Source organism: Buteo buteo, chromosome 1 (genome assembly GCF_964188355.1).
Source record: "Buteo buteo chromosome 1, bButBut1.hap1.1, whole genome shotgun sequence".
Lineage (NCBI taxonomy): Eukaryota > Metazoa > Chordata > Aves > Accipitriformes > Accipitridae > Buteo > Buteo buteo.
Window position 1 is genome coordinate 9,606,087 of NC_134171.1, and position 26,025 is coordinate 9,632,111.

At 36.4% G+C, this 26,025-nt stretch overlaps 1 protein-coding gene across 1 annotated transcript in view; it reads right to left on the bottom strand.

The window, feature by feature from the left end:
- Positions 1-26,025, bottom strand: part of POLN (DNA polymerase nu) — a 105,389-nt gene that overhangs the window by 30,869 nt on the left and 48,495 nt on the right. The window contains exons 18-19 of the mRNA XM_075018876.1: positions 4,579-4,661; positions 349-480 (exon numbers count right to left, since the gene is read on the bottom strand). Coding sequence (XP_074874977.1) covers positions 349-480; positions 4,579-4,661 — 215 coding nt within the window. The remainder of the gene's footprint in view (positions 1-348; positions 481-4,578; positions 4,662-26,025) is intronic.

The following is a 26,025-nucleotide window of genomic DNA, read 5'->3' on the forward strand; positions in this document are numbered from 1 at the left end:
CAGTCCAGGAGCCATGTAGCATATTTATTAAGTAAAAGATTCCTTGGGCTTTTTTGTGTTGGAGTACATTATATTTCAAAATGATGCAGTGTAACTTGACATTAAGTAGGGTTCACTCTGAGAACAGATGTCTTATTCTGTTAGCATCTTTCTGAGAAAAGGCAGACAGGTTTAACCAGCTCCTCTTAGGTTTAAAAAAGAAAAAAACCTGATTCATCAAGAAATTATATTCCATCTTTTTTCTTGTCCTGTAACTATCTGAATTTGGGTCAAGCTGAAACTTTGTCTTCACCACTGTCACACAGTGCTGATCAGTATACAAAAATATGCTTACAGACTTTGGATTACCTTTATTTCGGCATTGTTCAATCGTTTTCTTTGTAAATTCATGTACTTTCTTGTATTTTTGCATAAAACTCTCTATAAATTGGCTGGCTTGAAGAGGAGTAATTCCCAGGCAGCCAGCAAGACGTTCTTTACCTGGTGGTAAAGAAATTATTGTTATTATGCAATAAAGCAGAACAGAAATCCACTACATACAATAGCACTGCTACATTCACAATAGTGGAGGATGGATCTGATATACTACAATCATATTTCAACAAAGCAAATGTTTAACTTTGAGCTTCAATGTTTTACTGAAGTTACTGGACTAAGAATGTATTTAATAAGAAGTACATAAGAAGTATGTAATCAAGAAATTCCTTGTTATAATTCATACCTATAATGTGGTTGAAATCTCTTTTGTTCACAGAATAACTTTGTTACTTTAAGTATCGTTTTACTAGCTCAGTCTTGAAATCTGCAAACTTTGAGGAGCAGATAAAGAATTTGAAATCAAACACACACAAATGTGAATGAAGATCTAAAAAAGAATGGCGATGTGGCTGGTTGAGTTTCTTTAGATTTGGTGTAGAAGTCACAGAAAAACTTAACTGTTGAAGCAATCAGAGCCTTATTTTAGAAAGGCCGTTAGGAGTCTGAGTCCCACGGATTTCAAACAGTCTTCGGCTCCTCAATGCCTGTAAAAACCTGGGTCCAAGTTGTGAGATAAAAGTGTTGGAAAAAGAAAAAAACAGAAAAAGTGTTTCAACAGAGAGAGGAAGGAATAATAGCTTTTGGATGGGATATAGGTGCACAATATATATAACGTTGGATCTAAGAGCATTTATAGAGAAGGTGGAAAAAAGCTGAAGACCGTTTTCCAGAGTGTGAAAATATAAATTAAGAGCTACAGTTTAAACACATTTATAAACCAAACAGTTCCAGTAAAAATAAAACATGCATCAACTTTAGTCATATGAGGTTTGAAAGACAGATATATTTATGTCAGCTGCAGAGCAACACAAACCCAGCACTGTGTCTGCAAATAACATAAGCTGAGAGGCGATGTCTCAAGGCACCAAAGGCATAGAATAGTTATTGTCACAGTAATACTGTCAAGAAAAATTATCTAGCATTTTTGAAAGAGAGAAGATTTCAGCCACCTAAATGCCATCACTGTCAGTCTGATGTGCATTTCAGAACAATTCTGTAGCATTTTGTTCTCAGTCATGCCAGCATCTGCACTGAGCTGCAGGAATACCAGTCTGGACAAGGTGCTAGAAGAAGAAATTCACAAGACATCCAGGATGACTCTTGCTCAGCTACTATAGGTCTGTACTTTTATTTGACATCTAATTAATTTGCATTTTCTTCCTGAGTCAGCAAACGACAAATCTATCTGCTAAAGCACATATTGTTAACAACTAGGAGACTGCTGTGGCTTCCTTAGAGAACTGTAACATCTACATTTGTCCATGTTATCCATTTAAAGAACTACTGATATACAGAACAAAGTATTGCATAAAATAGTAGGAAAAATAAGCCACAACATCAGAAAGGAAGTCTGAAAGGTTCCACGGAAATGCAGTTCCTGGGAAGCAAAAAGAGGAATGTAGAGCCTCATAATTGTGTCAGATCATGTTCCACAATGCTGGAGCATAGGCCATGCGAAGCAGCGCTTGGGAGCGGACTAAAGCTTCCCTGAGCACTCTCCTTGAGTTATCTGTGCCATGGGAATTGTTAGCAGCAGCCTACGAGTTTTAGTGTTTCCATTCTGTAATATCATCTTTCAAAACTGAAAATACCATTACTTTCTCTGCTTTTCATTTAAATACCTTGACATCCCTCTGTGTCAATTCAGGGCTTGAATATACTGACATTGAATGGAATTACTCCTTATTTTACAGATGTTTAAGTTGTCTGTACTTTAGTTTTACAAGATGACTGAGGCAGAAGCAGGTGCATTGAATTGCTCCAAACCAAGCAAAAGACAATAATACTGTCATCCCTCTCAATATTTGGTGTATTTATTGAAGTACCAACTCCTAGACATAATGAGACTCTTCTTTCTTTATTATACTATTTTCTATCCTCCAGGATTATAGAAAAGACCTTGAAAATATGAACCAAATGTAATCTAAAGCTAAGAAAACAAAAAGAAAAAAAAGATTACTATTTACTACATGAAAGATTTTCATTAACTCCTGTAAGCATAATATAGGCAAGCTCCTCAGGGAATGTCTCTGTATTTTTCAATCCCCAAAGAAGTGAAATAAATATTATTCACACTCTTCAGTTGTATCAAAATGTCTCCTTAATGACAAGTTAGCCATCTTTTGAAGGGAGACAAACTGTGGGTGGAATTCAGTCCATCAATTTCAGGTAGCTAACAATTATTTTTTGTCGGCCCAGTTTCCATCGAAATAGTTTAATGATATCACTCCATGTTATGTCTTCATTAGGATCTGATCACACTACCAATGAACTGAAGCATCTTATTATCTTTCAGATGCTTCAGCTGCCCTCATTTGAGAGAGAGGGAGACAAAGCACAAACAAGTAAATGGAGATACTTAAATCAAGCACTGCTGCACTGAAATGTGTAGTGCCTGGTACAAAGCAAGTGAGGGAATGCCAATACTCCGCCTAATCTAATCACCTAAGTTCTCTATAGCATGCACAGACATAGGCTCTACTGAAGGAGACTCTAGCCCCAGTAACTGAGGCATTTCCTTTTCCCCACTGACTACATACAGAACTACAGACCATTCAACTGGTGGTGATTCAGTCTGATTAAGTCAGGTATCTGCCTGTTCCACCCAGAGTGAAGGAAACAGATAGGAAATGTGTAGCACCTGCATGGACCAAGGGGCAGGGGTGCTAATGCTTGCATTTTGTAAAATAACCTAGTGATGAAAACATTCAGGCTGCAAACAGGAGATTTGATTCCAGTCTCAGCATGGGAAGGTCTGAATTTACATTGCAGGGCGCTAGTCCTGGGCTTTTTTAATATAGAATTTAAACACAGATGTTTAAAATGCAATACAGCTGAATGTAAAAATACACGTGTGTCTATATATATATTCATATATATATATATATAATCTACACCCCTATGCATAAAGTAGATATTCTAGAGAGCTAAAATTGAAGTGTTTTTCTCCCCTTCCTAGCTGAATGCCCTAAACAATAAATTGAATGCCCTTGGCCAACTCTACCTTTGGTTCAAGGACTATCAATGACTCACTGAAAAAGATGGTTTAGAAAGCATTCTCACCCAGGAATCCAAGATGTAGTTTTAAGTTCTTCCAAGTTAAATAAAGCCTGCAACCTAGGGCTGTCATTTCCTAAATGAGTTTTCAAAATACTCTTCTTCTGTAGAGCTTTTGGATTTCTCCAGAAGACCTACATAAAGTTTAGTTAGCTGTTCACTAAAACAAATACATAAGAGCTTGTAGGCTGATGATCGCTATGCATCTGTCTTCCCAGAAAAGGTACTTCTAAGCATGTATGAAACATAAGGAGAGGTGGGCATCATTTAAGAAATGGTAGGCAGTTTTGGAAAGTATGCAGAATGTCTTGACTTATCTAGGACCTGGGCAAGACTTAGGCAGAATGGGTAATAGTGTGGATTTTTGCAGGTTTTCCGCAGTTGTGAAGAAATGGCAGCAAACATTAAGATCTAAAGTAAGGAAACACTTTTATGCTGTGAGTGTGACTGAGCACTGGCACAGGTTGCCCAGGGAGGTTGTGGAGTCTCCATCCTTGGAGATATTCAAACGCCGTCTGGACACGGTCCTGGGCAACTGGCTCTGGATGTCCCTGCTTGAACAGAGGGGCTGGATCTGGTGACCTCCAGAGGTCCCTTCCAACCTCAGCAATTGTGTGGTTCTATGAATGTGTTTTGAGACAATATTGAAGATCTTTTAACTTCATTGTGTTTATTCTCATCTCTGTCTATATACTGACAGAATGCAAAATCCACTCAAAAGTAAACTCATTTTAGATAAGACAAATGCTTCAGTTACATCAGCAGCAAATAAATACAAAATCAGAGTAATCTTTGTACACGTCAGTGTGGCTGCATTAATTTGGTAATTTTGATACCAGGTAGATCATTTAAAAATCCTTGATAAAAATAAAAATTTAATACTCTGACAAACTTTTATTCACCTTTAGAAATTCAGTCTACTTGTATAAATTATGTATAAAGTATGAATCTACTGTAGCTGGTTTTTTTTCAAAAAATGCCTACCTGCTCCATAAACCACTGAGTAAACTACACGCTTTGCTTGCTCTCTATCAGTATGTTTCACTTGTTCACTTGGAATCCCCTTCCTAAACAAACAAACAAATCATACAATTTCAGTTAAAACTAATTTAAGTTGTTGTCCCCACAGAAAGTGTATTAAAGTCAATAACCATTTAATAACTACATACTTGTAAGATATGAACAGAAGCACGTAAGGGCTTTTGTCTTCAGCCAGGAATGCACAACTTTTTAATAGTGGTGATAGTCCATAGTAAAAGAAACCCTTAATTTTAATCTTCATCTTCTCCTTTCCTTTTATTTTTAATCAAATTCTTGGCTAGGAAAAGTCCTACTACTATATTAGTAATTCTTTAGGTTGAAGAGGATTCAATATTGACCCATGAGAAAAATTAAATCTTTCCAGCAACAGCATTACTTCAAGACATGCTAAATAGAGAGACTCAAAGCCTAAGCCTGATCTAAAGCTTATTTAAACAAAGGCTATATCAGGGGTATATCCAAAGGAATATCCAACCTTTTATCAAGAATAATGACCGATAACAGCATGCACTGAATCTCTCCATATGTCTTACAGAGCTCCACAATAGGGATGCTTCATAAAACAGAAGCACTGGCTGTTCCTTAACTAGAGAGTGTAGCTAGTTTACTCCCAGCAGTATGGTCCTTCCTGGTTCCCATTCACTCACCAACAGTCCTACGGAAAGGCTAATGGATTTAGCAATTTGCAAATAAAAAGCTAGGACTCTGCAACTGACAAGTATGTGCCACCTATACTTTTCCTTATCCAAATGTAGCTTCAGAAAGAATGCTGACATTATTGACAATTGAAAACACCAAAGAATATTGATCATTTGGTTTAAATGGAAGTGCACTGGGAAAATCTTGATTACCTACTCACACTCTGAAAACAAATACCTACACAAATTGTATTTGGAACACAGAGATGAATTCCTATCAGAGATACTTGATGACATACGCACAATTTGTGAATCAGTCTCCTCATGACTCTGTTCATAATGATTTGGTTGCATTTTTAAAAGCAAAGTTTGCTATGCTTTGTTATGAAGTTTTTTTGCCATGAAAAATGCTTTGTCATGAAAGTTTTGGGTGATGAGCTTTAAGGAAATGGCATATTGCTGTGTATCTTCTTGAAGAAGAGTCTTTCACCATTATTATGATATTCAAACACCTAGAAAATCAGCAGAGCCACAAATTTTTGCTTGCTTGGCTGATACACTGATTTTAGCCAAGCCTATGCACAGTACTGGTATAATTAGGGTCTCTGAATGATAAACAGGTAGACCTTGAGTGCAATCAGATTTAAGTAAGTCCTTATGGCAGTACAGATTTTTTGAAGAGGAAAAATAAAATTGAATATGATTTCAAACCTTCATTGGGCAAATAGCCTTTGGTTTTGTAGAAGCTCACATTATTCCTTTGAATGCTACTAATTGCTCAAAGATAAAACAGACTTTTCACTGCTCGTTTTAAGGCTGAGAAACACGAAGAACTGGATAATCTATTACATAGTGTTTTCCATCTGTAATGAAGACTATTCCCACTTAAGTCAATCGTTCCAGTAGTTGGAGACACTTATAGTTTGCTGCCTTAGTTATGCCAGGTCAAAAGTTCACGAATCTTTTGAATGAAGTAGGTTGAGATTCCCAAATGTACCTGAATAAGAGGACAAAGTGGCAATTGGAGCTAATAAGTGCAGAATTAGGAAACCAGACATCATTAAGGATTTCCTGAAGCAACCTCTGGCAGAAAGTCTGCAGGAATTTCCTGAAGAACCTGGCATAAAGCTACATGTACACTTGAGAAAGCATCTATCCAGAACCAGGAGGGAAAATAGAATCTGATAAGAGAGTATATCTTACCTGAGGACTTTTCTGAGATGAAGAACCAAGACTGAAGAATGCTGAAACTAGGGAAACAATACAAAACGTAATACTGCTTTCCTAATACTGCATATTTGAACTAGAGGCCTGAAGAAGGCAAGACATAGGAGTACAGCAATAGAGTTGACTTGCAGATTTACTTAAGCCTGGGGCTTGAGGCAACTGAGAGCCAAGGGCTCCCAGTAGGGGGTATGTTAGCTGCTGACTTCTCTGAAAAAGAATGGCTATAACAGAAATTAACACAGTGGGCAAGAAGTCATGGGGATCTGTAGAGGAACATACATACTTATCAGATCATGGTACCGGGAAAGACACAAGGCAAGAATCTTGCTGGGGGTGACTGGTGGTTCTAGAGAAGCTTTAACAGTGAAAGAAGACACTAGAACTTGATTATGTGCACAGCAAGACCCACTACTAGGTTTTCAAGGATGATTTTGCATTATCCAAGCTTCAACTTGACAGGGCTGACTGAGAAAAACAGAAATAGACTTATTGCTGTAATCATGATGGGCAGTGTCAGGAGGAAGATCCTGTGTTTCCACGGTAAGCGATCACAATAAAACCTTGCCTAACACAGTTATCGGTGCAGATGTGCATGCACCATGTGATCTTGGCAATCACAACAGTCACTTAGTATTTCCTGATCTTTGGTTAGCCATGAAGTACATGAGAAGCAATTAAAATTTCAGAGCTCTATGTCAAATATTTCTTTTAATATAATGGTAAAACCAAAATGGTCAGTCAACACCTAGTGTGTCACAGTGGGAAATGCAAGCACTTGGCAGAGAGGCATTACATCTAGCACTCTATATCTGCAAATTTATGTACCGCATTCAAGACACTGGAATAATAAAGTATGAAATTGCCATATAAATCACAAGTGCTTGAGCAAACACAAGTCATTAATCAAAACTATTCCTTTTTTTTCTAATAATGAAAAAATTTTTTTCTGTTTGTATTGACAATGATTGGTTTCTACCTAGGATGCTTGATTCCTTCCGTAATACAGAGGTGCAATTTCTCAGAAGCACAGCAGCCATGTTAGAAATCCCCAGTGGGCCCCCTTCTTCAGCCTGTTTCCTCTATAAACAACTTTATATTTGTGATAATTTTGTTTTAATGGGTACTGTGAGAACCTATTTAAAGGTAAAACTTTTATTTTGGCTTTGGACTTATCATGGAATACCATGGTATTGAAAAAGAGACATTGTTATCTGCTTATTTGTGTAAGAAATTTTTAAGCTACTATCACTAAGAAAGCTATCTAATGCATGAAAATACTCAGCGCTGAATTGTGGTATGATGTAGCGGGTAGGCCCAGACAGTGACATGGAGGCAGACTTCAGTTCACCCAGTACTGTATGTACATCCGGAAGAACAGGAAGAACGTTAATGCAGTGTAATAGAAATTGATGCAGAAAAAAAAGCTCAAAAGAAAGAATTTGCTGCAGGTTTTGTTGTGGAAATAGCACAATTTCTCAAGCCCTACAGGAAATATAAATGCAGTTATTAGTTCTAGCATGAAACATATTTTTCCATCTTATGACATACTTCTCATTTCTCTCTCTCGAATACACTATTTGTTCAAGTTCATAATCAATATTACCATCACCTTCAAATTCCTCCTGACTTGCCATCTCCAAATGTGCAATATTTCACCTCCTACATTCCTGTCCTTGCCTGCATACTTGTCTCAGTCTATTTCCACATGTCTGATTTGTTTGTCCTCTACCTTTCTTCATTTAGTATTGTTTTTCAAGTACTGTGCTTTATAGTACCTTACTTGATACATGTCTATTAGGTAGAATAAAAAATGGACTTCAGTGCTGGAAGATATGTTCAGGTTAACAGATCTTACAATCCTTGGAAGGAGTTAGCAGAGCTAAACAATATGGAAAGGTCTGTGAGGGCAGCAAAACAACTTACAGCTGAAAACTGTAGAAAAGTTGACAAACATAGTGAGAGTAGACGTATAGAAACTCTTTAAAAAGGTGATTCTACTAAGAACTGGGCTGTATGCCTAAAAGCGAATAGCTGCCTAATTCTTAGAGCGAAAAAAAAGGAGAAAAATTTTCCAGCAAAACAGTGACGAAGGATAACATCAAATTATTTTAATAAACATACAGTGCAGATATGAAACTTGAAAAATGGGCATATGTAATTTATTACTTTTTCAGAGATAAAATTTTGAATATTTTCTATAATTTCTCCAAAATTCACTATATGTTTTCATATATTAATAGGGTCTAACGGACATCTCAAGGAGTTTCTGCTAATTAAGTCTTAAGTCTTTAAAACATATTAACACCAAGTTTCTTTATACCCAAGAAAAATATGGCAATCATATCTGTAATTTAAAAAAAGCTTAACTATAAACTAGAATAACACATTTAATACAGAGCAGAGATCTGGATGGATTTGGTTTTAGCCTGTACTGAATATTAAAAGGAAAGAAGTAATGCAAATTTTAGTATACAGGAATGAGCACACACAGCATGAAGTATATGAACACTAAAAAAATCAGAGAGGCTACAGTGCATAAAGTTTGAGCAATGCCAAAATAAAACTTTGAGAACAGGTAGAAATGGAAGGAAATCAGTCTTAAAAGAATGCGATAAGACATTTCAGCATTTCTGGGAAATGTTCTATGGTGACGGAAGTCGTCTGTTTATGTACAGGAAAAGGCAGAACAAACTTCTCAAACACAATATCTGGCAGACATGCATTGCCTTGATCTGCACTACATTCCAGCCAAGCTAAGCTCAGTCATAATAGCCACAAAGCTCTTGGCCGCTCTCCTGCATCTGCCAATTAATCCAAGTCCTAGCTGTGAGTTGTTGATGTGGGAAACGAGATGGAGTGCCATTAAATTCATTTTCTACATGGTCATTAATGTCCAATAAATGAGTGAATATATGAGTGAATACACATTCGTTCATCTGACTGCTTTTACAGCTTTTTTTCATTTCATCAGTGAACTATATAAATCTCTCATTTTTAATCACCTGTTGCTGTTTAATAGCAGATGAGGGCTGTGTATTTTGTAAGTTTCTGCCTGGAACTTTGTGTTGGCATATGAAACTGGTACAGACAATTTATGTAATTAGTGACAACTGCAAGCTTTAGAAAAGCTCAGTTTTACAGTGGTATTGCCACTGGATAGATCATGTAGGAGGTAAATTCTGAAAGCTTACTTTTTCAATTACACTGGCCTTATTATACCTAAAGGCAAGCAAAATATATACCACAATGTATGTGAGCATCCTAAACATACGGAAAAGATTGGCTACACGTAACCTGGTCTGCTCACTGTTAATGCAATGCACAAGAAAAAGCAATGTTTTTGAAAGCTGCTATTCCATGACTAATGGAAAATGCTAACTAGGCTCAGGCATACATTGTCTCAGGCATTTTTACAGTAACACGTGGAAGCAATCTTGGAACAACTTTTCCCTGGTTAATCTCTGTTACAAAATATAGAAAATGAAGAGGTTGGGAAATGGTTTCTCTGAAGCCGCTGTCATATCAAAATAGATCACTACTTTTGCCTCACATGTCAATCAAGAATCAGGCATAAGGTACACACAATTAGCCCATCTAGATATTTTTATCATACACGGTTTTAATGTATAGTTTGATACAGAATGTCCAGTGAAAACCACATCTATAACCACATATATATGCCTTCTATAACTATGAGGCATCTATACAACTATGTTCTAAACAAAAAGTAGCTAGATTGTCTCTCTCATAAGAAGAGCATAAAGACATCAGGACGAAAAATGAAATTTGTCTAGACTGCCCAGAATAGTGAAATAAAGTTAAGATACTTTTCTAAAAAAAGGAAAGAAGCACCCACAAAGACTGAAATGCAGACTAACATCTTGTCAGAAGGGAAACAGCAGGTGAAATAGCTAACAAAGATAGAAAGATAGACCTTTCTGATGTAACCTAAGTATATATTAAGTTTTTTATTTTATTTCTTTATCTATGTCACTTCTAAGCACTTCAAATGCTTGTAAACCCATTTTTACTGTAACCCAGTTTGCATAAGTGAGACATAAGGTTACAGAATAACTCAAAGAAACTCTTCACCCAAGGATACGCACCAATAAATTAATCAATAAACTAGGGCATTGGGATATCGTTAGTAGTACATCAGATTCCTCACATATCCTCCTTATCTAAAGGGTTATACCACACAGGGTCCCCATTTCACGTATATTTATTCCCACCTGGCATTGGGAGAGGCAGAACTGTCTTCCAGTGGCCACTGCACATGATGGAGAATCTCTGGCATGGATCTCCCATGTAAATATAGGGGTCATGTACTTAAACACAGAGGGGAAAGGGTCACAACCTCCCACTCACGGAGTTTAAATTTATGTTTTATTTAGTTTAGAGGTTTTTATAAAAGCTTTTAGTTGTGTTCAACTTCTTTGAATGAAAAAAATACAGCACTGTCAGCTTGATGTCATCCTTCCTATACTACAGGCAGCTCTGCAACATTTTCGTCATTGTATCTCTTTTCCTCTTTTTATATGCCACCCTACCAAACTACATTTTAATTTGTTTTATATCTATTTAGCACCAGGAAAAGCTTTATAACCCCTGTAAAACTCTTTTGCAAGACTCCAGAAGCACTTTAGGATTTTAAAAGTCCTTCCAATGGTTAATCATAAAATAATTTATTTTGTCTGAGTAGCCTCTATAGTTCATTGCATGAAGATTTATTTCATTAGTCCTCAACCTTCTTTTAAAGAGCATGATATCTATCTTTCATGTATTTTACAGAAGATAAAAACATATCTTTACAGCTTGCTCTGTGGTCCAGAAGTCTTCTGTTGCTACATTTTAAAGTAGCAGGAAACCAGATAAAGAAATTACACAAGGTCATGTCATAAATTATAGCTATCATCAGTAACAATTTGTTGAAAGATTCATTTGGGAGTAAAGTGATCCATTACCTTTATTAAGATATTTACCTGCATGTTGATGTCCCAGATATTGGATACTGAAGAGATAAATTAGATAGCAGTTATTTTCAGTGCTCTTGACAAAAAAGGTCACTTAGAGATTTGTCTTTAAAAATGCACAATTCTGGACATCTGTCAGTTAGAACAGAAAGTCCCTGACATTGATGAAGATACTTGAAAGAGCACGTCCTACCCTGCAACCTTCACCTTTTTTCTCCTTCACGAACAAAAAAAAGGGCTTTCTTCTCACAGCCATAGTCTCTCTTACATAGTGAATGACACAGACACATGGTATTTATTTCTGAGTCATGTGATTACTGAAGGGTCTTGGGTCTATGAGCACAGAATAAAAGGAAGTCAGGGTAACTAACTCCCAGCTTCAGGTGCCAATGTGAACATCAACAGTTTAAGGGGTTTATACAAACAGATTAAGGGATCTATACAAATTGGGATGACATAAAATTTGTTCAGAGGCCATTTGTATAAAACACTAATGTCAGAGATCAAATGTAAATTAATGTTCTTAAGAGTTCTTCATTTATCACATGTACTATTCAAGCTTTTCTGTAAGAGGCTTCAAACAGTTAAGAAGGAACAAAAGCCATTTTGGGAGATGATACAGGTAGCTGTAGCAGAGTATCAAATAATTACCCATCTTGGACCTGTTAGAAGCCTCATAACTTTGTAAAAAAATAGATGGATCTTCAGAGCAGCCTTTAGACAAATAACAGAAAAGTGAAACAGAAGTAAACAGATTCTTAACATATAATCAAAAGATGATGCAACTGCCATCTCAGATATTATGTGGAACAAAACATGGAGCTACAATATTGTTACAACAATGTACGGTTTGCTCAGGAAAAACAAGCAGGGAAGAAGAGAGGAGATGTCACACTATATCAAACTGCACCTACATAGTTCAGAAAAAAATAAGAAGCCAACTTTTAAATATCTTGACAGGGCAATCAAAATAGGAAGAAATCAGTCATGCTATATATGAGAGTCTTGAACAAATGGGCTCTGCAGAGACAGATGAGATACTTCATATCCCATCTCTTTCAATCTTCACTTAAAGCACCTCTTGCAGCTTAAATTTCTATTATGCCTACGATCACACTGAATTAAAAGCAAGAGTAAAAGTAAAAGAATAAATTGCTTTTGCATTCTTGATTTCATCAAGATTTAGCTTGACACTGAAGTTAAAGTTGAGTTAAATGAAATCAACGGAAACATTTTATTAAGCTCTGGAGTGTGCTCGTAAAATGTTGCATTTTATCAAAGTCACTCTAGAAAGAGATGACTACTTGGAGAGAGCTTTTCATACACAAGAAAGCCTCTCCATGAAATTAGCAAAGCCAAATGTTATCAGACACCACGAAACAACTGAGGACTGCCCAACCTCCTCAGAGCTTGCTTTTTCACTAGTTTGTGTGTTAGTTGTGGTGGTGACAATTCCAAAACTTTATTTTTCATTTATTCTAGAATGGTAAGAAAGCATTTAATGTGCAATAATAATAAGCTTCTAACGTGACATAAAATTAAGCTGTCTGGTTAAACTTGTAGTTAACAACCTGGTTTATTTAAAGTTATTGTTTAGCTCTTCTAAAAACAAAAGCCATTATGCTTCCTGAAGACTTTATTCCCTCTGCCTTATTATCTGCTAGTCTAAACAAATGTCACAGCTGCACTTCTCCAAGGGACTGTAAACTACAAGGTGAAATTTCCATAAGCCACCATACAGACAGTCTGTCAGAGTGCAAAGCAAGACAAGTGTTAAATTTCATTAATATCAACTATTGCAAGTGAGCTTGCAAAACAGATAGCAACTGCTTTGCTGCAAAAGTAAAACTGTTAAAATATTCCACACCAACACCCATGAGGTGTTGAACTCGGAGCTTAAAATGTTTTAAAACTCTGATTCTGAGAAGGCAAAGTGAACATCCTCCCTTTTGCTAAATTTCAGCATGTACAGGAGCTATTTTTGGGGGGGAGGAATGGGACAAGGGGGTAGAAGGGAGTAAGCGGAGAAAGCAATAACTAATTAAACCACTACATGAATGCCCTTTGAAAAAACATACCGCAATAATTAAACATCACAAGCCAAAACCTACATCTGTCTCCTATAGCTCAACAGAAAAGTTCTAATATATATACATATATATATATATATATTTAAACCTTCATTTGTGGAAGCAGAGCTACCTAACAAAAGTATTCCAAAGGCAAAACAAAAATTATTACAGCTATCATGCACATTATATTTGTAAATGCCACAATTTTCAAGTGTTTCCTGTCAGAATCTTTTGAGGACTACCCTTTAGTACAGTTCTTTTATTATGCAAAAATATAACAGTTACTACAATCATTCATTAAGAAACACAGGTATTTCCCAAGTGATGTTTATTGAGAGGGATGAAAATCTCAATCTAGAATCAGTGCTTTTTGCTTAATGTAAACAAGCCTGATTTAAATAATGATGCTTTTTCAGAACAATGATTTAATCTGTTAGCCTTACAGAAATGTAATAGTAATGAACTTTACCATTAATGACATACCAGGCTAAATACTCCTAGGCCAAAACTAGAGACATAAACTGAGGATGCAATTACAGCTGATATCACAATGTTTTCAAGCAGATATAAGAGACTGCCTAATCCCAAAGTGAGTATAATGACAGGACAGAAAATAGAAACAGAAAGGCAATATACAGAGATCTTAGAGCTTGTCTTCCAAGCTATTTCGTAACAAACTCTTCTCCAAAACAGCAAAGAAGAACAAAATCAGATAGCACCCTGACACCATTTCCCCACTCCAGACTGTAGTAATTGTGAACCTATCCCCACATACTGCACACCTTGAGAAATAAACCCTTTCACAGAGTCTAAAGAATAATAGAGACTATAGCTTTTCTGCAAGCTATTTTTTTTGCAAATAAGAATTATTAAAGTATAGAATTTGTGTATAAAGTAGGGGATGAGGAATTAGAAACAGAAAAGATGTTAATAATTTATCATGGAACAACTAGGAAACAGTGTGGTTTAGCTGTGGAAAAACAAATGCAATTTCAGGATGCGTCAAGTGAGCTATTTCCAATTACAGGACAATATTAGTACCGCTGTAAAATATGCTGGTCAGATTTTATCTGGGGTAGTTAACATAATTTGGTTATCATGTTCAGGAAATACGAATTTGGTAGTGGTAGGCTACCAGAATATTGAATAGAAAAAAAACCCAAACCCAACCCCAACCATGTGAAAAGAGACATTAAGTCAGTATTAAGAAATTAAACCTGCCCATAAATATTGAATAGAGAAAAAGATAAAACAACCATGTGAAAAGAGACATTAAGTCAGTATTAAGAAATTAAACCTGCCCACAAATATTCGGGGCTAACTGGAAAACACCACCACATAATCCATACTTCAAAACTCTCTTACCATCCAAACATGGTGCTGCATCCAGCAGCCAGGTGGAAGTAATCCCTGGCCCGTGATAATTCAGGAACTGTGCCCAGGAACTGTTTGGTCCAGAGCCACGACCATGACAGGGACCAATTTACCAACCCAGATTTTGAGTGCCAGCAACTAGGAACATCCCTGGCGCTAAATTTATTAGAATAAAGGTAGCCTCTCAAGTCATTATTTCTTTGTTTCATTCATCATTCTGCTAGCCCAGTTTCATGGCTGTTTCAAAATAAACTTATGTTTCTGGACCATGATACAAGTATTCCTGAGACTGTGCTCTGGTGCAGAGTTTTTGGAGCTAGCTAAAAAAGCTAGCTTTGGTAACTACAGCAGTTTAGTGAAACAGTCAGTCAGTACCACAGAGGCTCATTTTCCTTGCCAAGAAGAAATACAGATTAACAAATATGGAATTCCATGTAGTCATAACTAGCTGCTCCTAACACTAGTTTATTAAGGTATTTTTATGGCAAATACCCTAAGAAAGCTTGTCCTGTTCCTTAAAGAATGAGGGCTGAGAACACAGTTGATTGCCTTCCTGAAGCATTTATACAAAGCAAACACTGGGGGGCCAGGAGAGCCAATGAAGCTAATGGACAACATTGGCAAGAATAATTTGGGTATATGAACTCTAGGAATAAATATAAGGTAGAAAGTAAAAGGAGTTTTCTAGCCAGGAGAGGAATGAGGAATTTAACAGCTCCTCAATAGCATTATGTAGGTTAAAACTAGTTCTAAGTTGAGACCCTATCAATGTATGAAAGGGAGTTTATGACATTGTCACCTGCAACAGTTTTATGACCAAAAAGGTCCTCCTAGTCTTATATTCCTGTGTAAGACTAGGCATACTCTTAACCAAGTGTAAAGCACTAACCAGCAGTGTGAGAGATTCTGCCTTATTTTTTCTGAAAGCTTCTCCTCTGAATGCTTCTCTGTTTCTTAATAACTGCTGTCACCTTGTCAGCACCTTTTCCTACTATAAGGGACCACATTTATTCTCACAGGAATTCAAGCTTAAACTATAGTACCTCATAGGTTTAAAAAATTTCTCAAGAACAATCCTAAGAAATCTGCAGTGATGCAGATGCAGAAGCTGCAAGTGGTACAGCCTCACTCACAAGTACTTTACCAAATAAGTTATCAATAAACACCAGATTCATAACAAGTAGTATCTCCACAATTAGATGTTCTGCCACAGAATACCTGCCCCTGAATGTGACTTGATTTGGAAGAGCATGCCTTCTCATTCAAATTGAAATTGTCTCTCTCTCTGAACTGCAGATATTAAACAAATTCTTGATTCCTCACTTTTTATCAGTAATACTCTGAATAAAAAAAAGAAATATGCAAGATACAAAATGAGAGATATTTTAGATATTGATCAGAATAGAAATGATACATAAACAATGAGATAATGGATAAGTACTAACAATTATTTAGTTAAAAATACTGCAAAAATTGTTTCCTTAGAATCTATTTCACAAAAGAAAAATAATCAGAAGCCTTTAAACTAATAAAAAAATGGTAACAGTAGTACAAAACCAGGTAATCCAATGATAATGAAAGAAATGTTACATTAAGCCTTAGTGAGACTCCTAGCAGGTAGCACTGAGTTTAGGACCTCCAGATTTACAGCGAATCAATACTGGCTGAGTTACACAGCCAAACTTCAGAGCTGAAAGATCACAACACAGTCATATATTTCTAAATGGAGACTCCAGCAGGGATATTTAGTTACAGTTATTTAAAGGGAGTGCCATATAATACACATAAAAAACTTTTCTCCACTCTCTTCAAAGGCAGGGTTCTAGAAGTAACCTTAAGTACTCCATGGTGAAGAGCAGGTATGCTTGTAATCTGTCTTAATACTGCAAAACACAGTTTCATATTCCTGTATGTGCTCAATGGCATGGAATGTCTCTTCTTTCATCGCAACTCCAGAAAAAAGAGATTTCATTATTTTGCAATGTATGAAGTGAAATGAATTAACTGAAATGCATTTTAGACTTGACATTAAGCTCATAAAAAGTGGAGAAATAAATCCAAGAGACTACAAGTTCTAATATCTAATTAGAAGTGTATGAAATAGCCTGGGCTACCTAAAAAATCTTTGAATGGAGTTCTAAGAGTCCTAAGCTAGTATATCTCATTATTTAGACAGTGAACAAAACTGAGAGAACTCTAACCGGGGGAAAGGGAGCTGTGCAACCCTATAGCTGTATTGTGTAACAGTATGTCTGCTAACAGTGACAGAAGAGAGCAAAAGCTCTTCCTGTCTCCTCGGTAGAAGTCCACCTGGATAAGCATGATTATTTCATTATTCCTTAATGACCTAACAAACACCCAGGTGATATCTCTTGATTAATAATGACTCTTTCAAGAGCTTGTTGATATTTTCATAAAATTAACACAGAAGCACAAATATTCATATCTCTTTAAAAAACATTTAGCTATGGATGTGGTTTTCGCTTCTCAAAAATCTGTTTATCTCATTCCTGATTTACTGGCCTTTGCTCTTGCTATTTAAGGGAGTAGGCAGCATAACTGAATTCAATGTCTGCTATACCATACATTTATATGAAGTAACCTAAAAAAAGACAGCATTTTGCTGAGGATGAATCTTTAATCTATTTGATACAGAGAATGTATTTGAAACAAGGTTGTATAAAACCAGTATGGGCAAGTGTATATATATTTAGTCAGCCTACCACAAAGCATTTGTGCATACTTGACCTTATCTTTTTCAAACAGACCCAGTACGCTATCTTTTTGTATAATTCAGCCCATGAGGACTTATTTTGATTTATTTCAGGAATATCCAAAATACTTCTGCTTATTTCCTGTGTTCTTCAGAAGTCAGCAGGATATCAACAGATAGAGCTATTGTCAGGAAGTATCCTGAATTGCCAAGTGGCTGGAAAAACAAGAGTCCCTATTTTGCCATAGTTCCTGCTGTACCAACTGCTAGTGTGCAACAGTTTGGCTCACCTTGCCATTATTAGATATAATCAGTTCCTTGAGTCCCCTGCTTGGCAGGTGGTAAAGAAAGAAAATTTCCCCACTTCCTGGAGGAAGACAGTGTGCAAAGAACAAAACAAACCCTTCTGCACTGTGGTCTTTTTATTCAAATATGGCTGAACTTATCTTTAAAAAAGAAAAAAAATATATACTTTTGTCCTTCCAATATGGTAATCCCAAGTAGTTCTGTGTTTCGCTTCTCTCTAGGCTTTTGCTCGAGTAATTTCCAAAATTAGCATGTCTGTCTCTTACCAAAACAGATATTACCATGATCCCACATACACAACAGCTGAGAAAACACAGACTTTTATGTTCAGCACATTTTATAAACAGCCTGCAGTTCCCAAGGTTATTGGAAATCAGGTGCTCAAGTTCCTCTGATTCTGGCAAGGATAGTGTAAGCTAAAGACACTTCCATGTCTTAAAACCATCAGCCAACCAAGCCCACACTATAAAAATGGAAAGAAATGTTTTTTAAAATGATGAGTGGTAAATAATTTATAAATCCCTTGGAATTTCATGATAGCTACACACTTCCTTATTTTAGATATTAACTGCCATTGCTACAAAGGAATAATGAGATATGTGCTCTTATTCTTCAGCCATTTTTTTTAACTCTCTGAAAGCCACATAGGCTCAGGTGAACAATTTTTATGTCCAGTACTTACTTGAAGGTAAATTCAGTATCTGGAAGCGGGACATGTATTTATGCTGTTCTCCATCATCACACAAAAGAAGGCACTAACAGCATGAATATGAGTAAGTAGATGACAGATGAAAGAGAAGGGAATATTTTGTGGTTCAGATTTTACAAAACTCAGATCTCAAAGTGAAACAGGAACAACTAGACCGCTATCAAATTCTCCAGCCTTCTTTCAAGCATAGCCTTGAGTGTAAGCATTGTTCACAACTGTCACAAATTGTCCTTTCATTGGTATAATCAGAGTAAATATCACCCTCAACAGTATCCACTAATTACCTTGTTACTTTAATTCACCGTCAGCAGTTAATGTGTACAGGTTAAATTATAGTTCAGAGGTAGAAATCAATAGTTTAAAGAGAATGCCTGTTTTCATACTGGAATGGCAGCAGTTATCAGATTATTCAGGTAATTATCTTTAATATACAATACATCTGCATACTGAACAGTATTACCGATATTCCTCTACTAGATAGTACTATCAATATTAGAGATATTCCTCCACTACATAGTACTACAAAGTACTACATAAATATTTTTAATAGAGATTATTAAAATTTCTCTACTCTGTTATTCTTTAGCTGCAGAATATAAGGAAAATTGATTGCATATGGGCAAACCTTTTGTGTGTTCTCTCATTCACATATTTTGATTTCCAAACTGAAAGGAGTTACAGTGTACAAAAGCTAAAATACTAAGTCACAACTGTCTGACAGTCTTATCTAGAAAGGGAATTTTCTGAGGCACAGACCAACATGGATTTCATTATACTGGATCTACACTGGCTCAGCAGACAACCTATGATACGGAATGTATGACAGAAAATGCCTAGATAATTTATCACTGCATGAAAAAGTTTGTGCACAGGGACAATTACCTTTCTGCTCTCACAGAAATGAAAATACACAGTTTACAGTAGTAATAGATTTATGCTTGCAATTAGACCATACTGTAAACAATTTACTGAAGAAACCTCTGAACCTCTCCCCTTCTCAAATAGTAAATATCATCTACAGAAAAGGTATATTTACCTTGAAAAGACAACATTTAATAATGTTTCTAGATTAAGTTTGCATTGATTTAATCTCAGAGAGATAATGTGGTCAAGAGAATGTTCTTTGTTTCATATGCTAGTATTGTTCCTAGAGACTATAAATCACCTGGGTATTCCCATACCTAAATTTCTGAATATAGAAGTACTGGATTTTCACTTCAATCCATTTGTAACTAACCTACTTATAGGGTCTTTTCCTCTGAACCTCTTGGTTTATGAGGTTATATAGTCTATATGTTTTAACATCTCTAGTTCATAGTTATAATTTAGAAAGGGCAAAATGTTTCCATAAATCTGCTAGGACATTTATAACACAAACATATCTAAACAGAAACTAAGAAGATTAGAGTCTGCAAACATACCTGCAATATCTTGTTGGTGCTTGCCAATGTGTGCCTTAGAAACCACTCACTAGATAAAAGCATAACCTAGTAATAATTTTCTGCAGATTAAAATATAAAGCAGACACCTGTAGCTCAATCTACGCACTTAGTTTAAGTGAATTGGCCACTGGGATGATGCTCACCTCAGAGTAGTAACCTTACATTTATTTTTTGGCCTGTTTTCTATTACACAGTGTAGTGGAAATTCACCTCTCACAAATCTATACTGGCAATTCCATAAGGAACTGTGAGACCTAGACAAAATTCAAGAAATTAATGGGGATGCCTATATCCAAAACTGTGACCGATCCCTTTCACTCCACTAAGTGGCTCCTTAATCCTGGATGTGCTTGAATTCTCTGCATACCTCAGGGAACTCTTCCCTCCTGACAGTTCAATAGGCTCCCAAAATGCTACATTATGCATATGTTCATCATAGACCCACTCTGAGCCCACCTGACCTCCTCTGTGATTCCTGTAGGACCCAATCTAGGAAATGTAATCTGATTACTTCATGATTCACACTGATAGCTTCTCGCTATCAGGTTTGGATTTGTTGGCTTTTTCTTAGTATAAAGTGGAGGAGGTACCACCCTGGAACAGTTGCCTGGCTACTAAGGGACAGCAACTCAGTTGTCTCTTCACCTGGTGGGATTCACATCCACAACTCTGCCTCCTGGTGACATGCAATTAAAGCATGCTCTAATTGCAAGGCCACAAGCTAGGTTTGGCATCCTCCAAGATCACACAGAGATGGGACTACTGTGCAAAAAAACCACAAAACCACAAAAAAACCAAAACCCAAAACAAAACCCCAAGCTACCCCAAAACAACAACAACAAAAAGCATAATTCATGAGTTCAGAAGGAAAGCAAACATGAAAGTACACACTATTCTATTTAGAGTACTCAGGTGAGAGTCATAAATCTTTGACTTTTGTCCCTGTAGCTACTACTAATAAACAGAATTAGACAATCACTAAGTAAAAAACCAAATAATCCCCCAAACGGGACTGAAATAAAGAAATCCCTCTTCCAACTGAATGCTCTAAGCAATCTGCAATAAAGTCATAGTGTCATAGGTGACTAAGAAGTCACCTCAGCTATCCTTGGAAATATTTGTCTAATTGTCTCATTCCTTCCAGTGATGGGAATCCCACAACCTTCATAGGTAACCCATCTCCATATTTATACATCTTTAGTATTCAAAAGATTTAACTGAAACATCTCTTACAACAGTGTAAGCCCCTTCATTATGCTTAGTTCACTCTCTGCCCAACTCTCTGCAATAACCTTTTATATATTTGAAGACTTTTAGCATGTTTTTCCTAAATCATATCTTCTCTCAACTAAAAAAATCCAATTATTTCAATGTTACAATATTTGCTGAACAGGATCAGCTGCAACATACAAAGTCTAACCTTGATTTGTATTTTCCTGGGAAGAGAGAGATGTAGGGTTGAACACTCTAAGATTTAAAACGTTGAACTAAGGTCTCCAAGCACCTAGCTCTTATATAAAAGCTGGGCATCACAGCCACTTGAAAAGAGTGAATCCTGCCCACTTTTTTCCAAACACTACCTATCTAGCAGGTATCTTCAGGTACAGCCTTTGGATCACTGGCTGTCCTTGTGATTCTGTTCCAGCTTTCTAAGAGGATTTCAAATGCAAACTTCTGTGATTAGACTTTCTCATTAACTTCTCCTAGATGGCTTTGCAGTCAGCATATAGCCTTTTTCACCCTTTGAGGTGCACACTTTGGCACTGTACATGGAGCTTGGCAACCCAATGTTGGGGTTTGTATTCTATTTCAGGTTCAGGAACCTAAAACATAGGAAGTAAATGCAATTTGCAGGTATCAGAGATGTCTGGATTAAACATTGGAACACAGTGATAACATCTTCAAGATTAAAATGACTAAGCTAGTTCCAGAGCCATAAATAATATAGTTGCATTTGTATGGCTAGGCTGCACTCAGGACCCTTGATGGAGGGTACCACTATGCTCTGCTGGATGCAGCTGAACTCATCACTACTAGGGATCTCCAGTTCTCTACGGAAGATTCTAAAGAAGCAAGGGAAAGGACTTATCCAATTATTTTAAGTATAGCTTAATGCTTTAGTCATAGGAACTCTGAAGCAGTACTACCCCAATTCAGAAAAGCACTCAGGCAGGACAGTAGGCATCAGTCAGGTAGGACGAAATCACGTGTTTATGGTGTGCTTAAGTGCTTTGCTAAATCAAGATACTTTTCCTGGATTTTGACTCAATATGGTCAATATGAGCATATACTGTGACAGAGGAACAACAGCCTACTGAGAAGGGTGACAAATGAACAGTTTGAAAGAGACTGGTAATCACTGTGCCTCTAATTAAGAAAGAAATTACAGACAACCTAAAAGACTAAACTTATTTTTCATCCTCTATCTTTGAACATGATTTTAAGATATGCCCATCAACAGCATTTTAAATACAATTACTTATTTTACATTCATTGTGTAAAAGCTAGATTAAAGAAGTGAGAGCAATTTCACTCTAAGATTTGTTGTCATTTGGATGTCTTATGGCAGTTAGGTCACTTGGTTGGTCAGACAGCTGCCAAGACAGCTCTCATCATCTTCAGCACTGGAATGATGATTTGGCCTTCAAAGGACTTAACTGTCATAGGACATCAAGACAATATAACACAAGGTGAACTTGCAGGTAGCTGGAATCCATGATATTATGAATTTTCAAAAGTTTAGGCAAGCCTTGAAACTTTACTATGAGTTCAGTAGCAAGTAGGTCATTAATGTAATGCATTCTTGGTGTTCTTGTAACAGCAGGTGTTGACCTGTCGTTTAAGGCCTACTCTTCATAGGCCATAACACAGTACTTGGTGTAAGATAATGTTGGCAATAGCATATGATCATCATTACAGACAGGATAGGATAAGAGTAGGAATAGTACTAAGCATATACAAGCGAACATTAAAATCCATTTATATCATCTCGGTTTTAGCTGGGGTAACTATGTTAGATGACCAGAAAATATACTGGATGTACAAAGCAGAGATGAGCTTGGACTTTTCACTGACAAAAACAGCCAAGAGAAGCAAATCTATTGCAAAGTGGCCAACAGATGCCATTTTTATTTTATTCCATGAATTCCATGGAATAAAATTCCACAAATGTTATTCCTGTGTGAAAAAAGCACTTTAAGGATAAAACACATGAGACCAAGGCATGACATTACCTAGAAACTCACATTAAGTGACTAGTTAACTAGTCACTAGTTAACTAGCTTCTGAGAGTTATCTCTGAATAGCGATTTCAAGACAGTTTTGTCAAACAGAACACACAATACTTAAAAAAATATCTACAGCAAGCAGTATCTACAGTATCTACAGCAAACAGTTGAGCATAGTGCAGGGAAGCCCAGACTGGTGGAGGCTGTGTTACTTCTGAAATGAGCTACCTCTGTAAGCTAGCCATGAGTACAAGATTACAGGCTGGTCTTGTAGAGAGGATTGCCTCTCAGCTAGGTTTATTGGGTTGGATATGGTGTTGCACATGACACTGAATTTTAGCATGAAAGTTAGTACCTCCATTAAGCCTTTTGCTGTAATGTATAGACAGTTTGGGTTGACACATACTTATGCATCTCTACACTGCACTGTTGACCAGTATAAAGATTCCATACAAATGATGTTTAATAGAAACATGGATCCAACAGGTTTCCAAGAGAGACGCATCTCTAAGGTCCCAGAGATAGACTGCGTCACTGTAGAGCATGCCTAACCAAATTATGAAAGGAAAGCTTTTATATGTAAGAGATCTTAATTCAATCAGAAACTCATACAGCTAACCTCTTTGCAGAAACTACCCACCACATGTATTTGTTGCCAAATGCTATAAGAAGCCTCTAAAGATTTTTCAAAAGGTTGGATTTCAGACAGAAGGCTTTAGCCTTAAGGCTAAACATTCAGGCTTTTGCCCGAAGGTCCACATTTCAGTGGAGAAGCCATGAAGCTTAGGAAAGAAAAAAAAAGTTAATAAACTGGTATAAAACTTGGCTGGACTCTGGGGTGTGGCTCAGATTTTTGTCCAATAATATATTCTTTACTGTTTATGATTTAATATTCATTAGTCTGAGGATTTTTAGATGCAGAAAACCTGCTAAAAGATACCAAATGACATACATTCAGAAGCTGGAATGCTATCAGACACTGACACTAACTTAATTTTTTTTCTTCTGAGAAGCAGCTTCAGAAACTAATTCATACCTTATAGATCTGTTAGAGAAAAAACCTTTTTTTGCCAAGGTTTTCCAATTGTCAAAAATGCGTTAGAAAATATTTACAAATAGCAACAACGTGCAATTCCTTCAAACAGCATAAAACATTTGGTATGTCACTTCGTATATAACTTGCACAGATTTTAAAGGATTAAGACCCAGAGAAAATCAGGAGACCAAGAGGAGATAAAAGTTTGTTGTTTATTTTGCTCTTCCTTCTCAGAACTCGTTTTTAATACCAATTCGGTGGAATCAACTACAATAAAGTGAATGAATAATTGTTTGCCCCAAAGATTTTTTTTTTATTAGTAGTGGACTACAAGACACAAATAAGTATGTGGAACAGGAAAGTATCTGTGAAATTTGTGATTTTATGTCTTCTCTTTGGTGCTAATTAAATCAAGGACAAATTCCAAAACCCAAGGTGAGTTCACTAGGAACTGATCCAATAGGAGGAACTGAATTTGTCAGAACAAATACAGATGTCTACATGTGAGCTAGTCACCCCAGACCTACTTTGTTCTCAACAGTGCAAAGTCAACACTTTTAATGTGTGATTGATCTTATTACACAGGGGACGTCAACAATAGGTCAAATGCATCTCTCCAGGTATATAACAGATGTCCAAGGTTAGATGAGATTAAAACACACCTTTCATGTTTCTGTAATTAATAAGTCATATAATAGATTCAATGGAAAGTTAATTCCAAGCATTAGCTTTCCTGAAGCTTAAAAGAAGAGTCAGCAGAATCATTATGTAATGATTTTGTAGACACATCATGACACTTCTGTCTGATAAAAATATTTGCCTGTAATATTTCATTAAATTTAAAGTTACTGTGTAGCAACTATAAGAGGTTGACGGCTGCCAAGAGCTGTGAGGTTGCTGAATAGAATGGTATTTCTGGAGCCTTGCCCAGAGTTGAGACAAAATTTGACTCATCTTCATGCATACATTTGCAATATACCTCCAAACTAAAATAAGGATTTAACTCCATCACGAGGTTCTAGTGATATCATGTTAGAGCTAAGAGTTGATTATAATATCAATAGAAGCTTCTAAGTGACTCTAAAGAGAAAGGCGATCTTTCCATAGCTACATTCATTGGGATGTTTGTGACCTTGAGTTGTGTTCTCCTAGAATGCACATGCCTCAAGCACCGATTCAGTTGTTGGTAGCAGGATAATTATAATTTGAACTCCATTTTGTTTCTTTGTACTACTTCAGAGTATATTAGCAAATATTGCAGTGAGTAGGAAATACTGTGGTTGGGAACGCTATGCCTGCAAAAATTTAGAAACTGTAGGATAGGAATTGAGCTAGATCAGGACTGATGAGTTCATCATATTTGTTTTTGCTTTCATTTTCAGCTAACAATCTTCCAACAAAAAATGGAGATAAAAAATTGAAAAAAGAGAGAGAGGAACAAAAAGAAAATATAAAAATTGCATGACATTTACATGTCATCATTCTGTTCAATCTACTTATATGTTATAGCATTTTATTCAATCTTTTCCTGACCTATCTGTTCGAACTCTAAGCTTCTTGACATCTATCCTGTCACTTATTGAATGCTCATGCACTGAGTATGAGGGGAGTCCCAGTCTCAAGGAAGATTTTTAGGCATCACAATGATACAAACAGTAATAAGAAATGCCTTC